The sequence below is a fragment of the Marmota marmota genome, unplaced genomic scaffold (genome assembly GCF_001458135.2).
Source record: "Marmota marmota marmota unplaced genomic scaffold, marMar, whole genome shotgun sequence".
NCBI classification, from domain to species: Eukaryota; Metazoa; Chordata; class Mammalia; order Rodentia; family Sciuridae; genus Marmota; species Marmota marmota.
The window spans coordinates 31,589,591-31,593,090 of record NW_026000174.1 but is presented as its reverse complement, the minus strand read 5'-3'; the positions used below and the strand labels follow the sequence as shown (position 1 = coordinate 31,593,090).

The window sequence follows — 3,500 nt, the reverse complement described above, 5'->3', positions numbered from 1 at the left end:
GGTGGAGGTTGGAAAAATGGATTCCCCCTCCTTTTGCCCTGGGTTGGTAGGTTGTAATTTTTTACAATACAGCAAAAGGTAACTTTTCATATTTTGGTTGGTTAGTAGAATTTACAGCTAACATATGAGACTACCCTTCCTCAACATTTTGTCCCAAACACTCAATTAAGTCGACTCTAGCTGGGGGCAGGGTGGTTGCCAATAGCCAGCCACAGTGGCACTGGCAGTGAATTAGTTAAAAGAGTGTACTGGAGAGGCTCCAGAAGAGCTAGGGACAGCATGTTGCTGTTGGAGCTGCACTTATTTAAAGAGGCCACATGTCCGGGCACAGAGGGAAAAGAGCAGGCAGGTTGAGAAACAGAAGTCTTATCCATAGTGTCATGACAAAGAAACCAGGCTTGAAGCATAGGAATAGAAGATTGTGGCTCCTCATGAAACATTTCACCTATCTTTTCCAAATCTTTTAAATTTGGTAATGCACTTTTTGGATAAAAAAGACAGCAAGAGCTTATTTCTGTCAGCAAAGCAGCAAGATCAGCATTATTGCGGTATGTCTAGCCTTGCTAAGTAGGAGATAAAGCTTGGCTCAATGATGTCGTTGAGACATCAGAGAATTACCCATAGCTGACTGATTAGGGATCTGTGCCAGCGGATGAAAGACATGCATGAAAAGCCTTTTTCAGGCATAAGTAATCTACTCTCTCGGTTACCTGTCAATATCCAGAAAGGTCTCTATTAGAGCAGATTTTGTTGTCTCAAACTCTCTGTGGACTGGGAGGCCGTTTGGGGAGAGAACTCTTCTCACACCCCAGTGTTGGTCACCAGTTGTAAGGAATAATAATAAGGGGAGACTCAGAGACAAGGAGCAGAGGCAGGAAAGTGGCTGCTTGTCCAAGCAACCATGTTTATTTATACCAGTAGGTTACATTAGGTCATTTGTACCATAACTACATTATTGTTTAGAGTATTAGTAAGGTTACTTAGTCTGCAGTTTCACTTCAGTTTCAATACACAATGTCAGGAGCTTTGTGCTGCTCTTAAGAAAATCCATTGTCTAAAGTTACTGTTAAACAGGCAGATCCAGGAGCACCAAAGCTTGGTGAAGCTTTGTAGTTATCTAGCAAGCAAGTTCCTTTATTCCCAGGAGTTATGTGCTAAGATCAAAGTAAAAACTGATAAAAATCTCAACACAGAGCTTCCTCAAGAAAAACATTGCTAGAGTGGCCAGGCATCCCATGTCTTTTACACAGAAGTTTCCCACCAGCCAGGCATTCTGTACCTTTGCACAGACATTTCCTAGCACCCAGGCATTCTGTGCCTATGCACAGAAACTTCCTAGCCACCAAGCATGCCACAATCATGCTTATGGCATGCTAATCAATTATTAGAGACCCCAATCCCAAACACAGAAGCCCTACACTAAATAGAACTTATGATTGTGATAATTTCATACACATACTAACAAGAATAAATTAATGAGCATTTTAGTTTTTGCAGCCACTTGATTTCTGTTACAATGTATTTATCTCTGCTGTTGTCATGTGAAAGCAGCCACAGATAACACATCAATAAATGGCATCTCTATTTCTATATCTCTCTCTACATATATCTATATCAATGTAAAGTTTTCACCTAACACAATCATCTATTTATCTTCCAGAGTTAATACTTCTTTGAAACAATACTTTACTTGAACTTGCAGAATCACTACATTAAGGGACAACTGGACTCTCTGTTGTTTCCTGAGGAAGGCTTCCTCCACTTTTCTTAACCTCAGGTGTGTCCTGGAAGGCCTTCCCCAGAACCAACTTGAGCGATGGTTGCTGCCGCCAAAGGTTTTGTCCCCGCCTACAGGAGCCAACAAATATGTAAATGATGGGTTTGGCACTGCTGTTAATACAGGACAGAAATAAAGCAGTCCCCTCAGAAAAATGCAGAATCACATCATTATTATGAATCCACAATGACAGAAACCTTAGGATGCCTATAGGCAGGCCACAAAAGAGGAAGACTAGAACTATGAGCCCAATAGTTACATACAGCCTGGTCAGTGGCACCCTCCGAGAGCCACAGAGGAATCTGACGAGCAGGGTGAGACTAGATATAGAGAGAACTATAAATAAAAAAATCAGCCACAAGGCTGTGATAAAATAAAATGTCTGACACCAATAGATTAAATCTGTAGATAGGAATTCACAGTGGATCTCCTTCAGGATGCTCAGCAGCAGGGACAGGGCCCAGAGTAGGGCACATATGACAGCTGACGTGTGTCTCCGATGGTGGCAGCGGTACCAGATGGGACACAGGATGGACAGGCAGCGCTCAGCACTAATGGCGCTCAACATGCTCAGGCCTGTAAGGTAGGAACAGGTCATTACAATGGGTAAGTAGTTGAGGATGAAGGCGAGAAAGGAAAGGAAAGTGAGGTTGAGTTTGTTCAGAGAAACTATAACATGAAAACAGAGAAAAAGGAAGTCGGCTCCCGCCAGGTTGAGGATGTAGACTGAGAGGGCGTTCCTGTGCATGCGGAAGCCCAGAAGCCAGAACACAACTGCATTTCCCACCAGCCCAATTTGGGCAATGATGAGGGTTGGCAAGCCGAGGATCGAGGTCCAAAAGTTGACAGGTTGAGGATTATTCCAGTTACTTCCGTTCACCATTGTGAATTCTGTCCCCTCGGCTGGGGTGGTTGGACTTATGCTCAGAACCCCTCCACTGGAGCTGCTAAGAACAAAAAGAAAGTCATGAGTTCCTGCTGCATAACCTCTGAGTCCCAGGACCACCCTGCTGTGTGGGAATTACTGTCCCTGTGTCACAGGGGAGGACACAGATGCTTGTAAAAATTATTTTAAAAAAGCCCAGGGGGTCTGGGGTCCTGGACTCAAACCCAGTTCATGTCGACTGTAAACGCTGTGCTGGCTGCTGCTGCACGGGTTCATCTACTGACAGGAATATTCTATGGTCCAATCATGCACATGGACGCCCTTCTGTTCCTGCCAGAGTTTATGCCATGTCTCCAGAATTTCTTGAGGAAGGAAAAGTCTGGGATAGGATCTGAGATACCAGGAAAGAACTGTGGACAAAGGCATTAGCCTGTCCTGGACCAGAATTTTTCTCTCAGGTTCAGAATTTTTAAGAGGCAAAGATGATTCCAGACCATACTCACAAGTAAAAATGCTGTATATAGGAGAACAAAGACTGCTTTGGGAATCTGATATGAATGAGACCTCTTGGTAGGGCAGGTATGAGGGTGATTGGGCCTGGTAGGCTAGTAATGGCTAAGTGTGTCATAGAAATGTCTCAGTGTGTCAGCCACAGAGGACAGCCACACTATATTTATCCCTTTGTCGAGATTTGGTGCTACACACTGTATTCTCAGTAATTATTCAGTGAATGGATGCATGAATAAGGAGACTAATGGTAGCAGAAGACTTGGGTTAAATGGAAAAATAAAAATGAAATACAATTAAATGAATTAGAACATTCAGGTAAAATTAGGT

At 43.3% G+C, this 3,500-nt stretch overlaps 1 protein-coding gene across 1 annotated transcript; it reads right to left on the bottom strand.

Annotated features, from left to right (window-relative positions):
* Positions 1 to 1,712: 1,712 nt before the first annotated feature.
* LOC107158362 (mas-related G-protein coupled receptor member X2-like) lies at positions 1,713 to 2,660 on the bottom strand. The gene has a single exon (XM_015504847.1). It carries the CDS (start codon positions 2,658 to 2,660, stop codon positions 1,713 to 1,715), a length of 948 nt encoding a protein of 315 aa, XP_015360333.1.
* Between the last annotated feature and the right edge of the window lie 840 nt (positions 2,661 to 3,500).

What these genes read in the sequence shown, in the direction of transcription:
- LOC107158362 (XM_015504847.1), bottom strand. Translation starts at nt 2,660, where the DNA reads ATGGTGAACGGAAGTAACTGGAATAATCCTCAACCTGTCAACTTTTGG.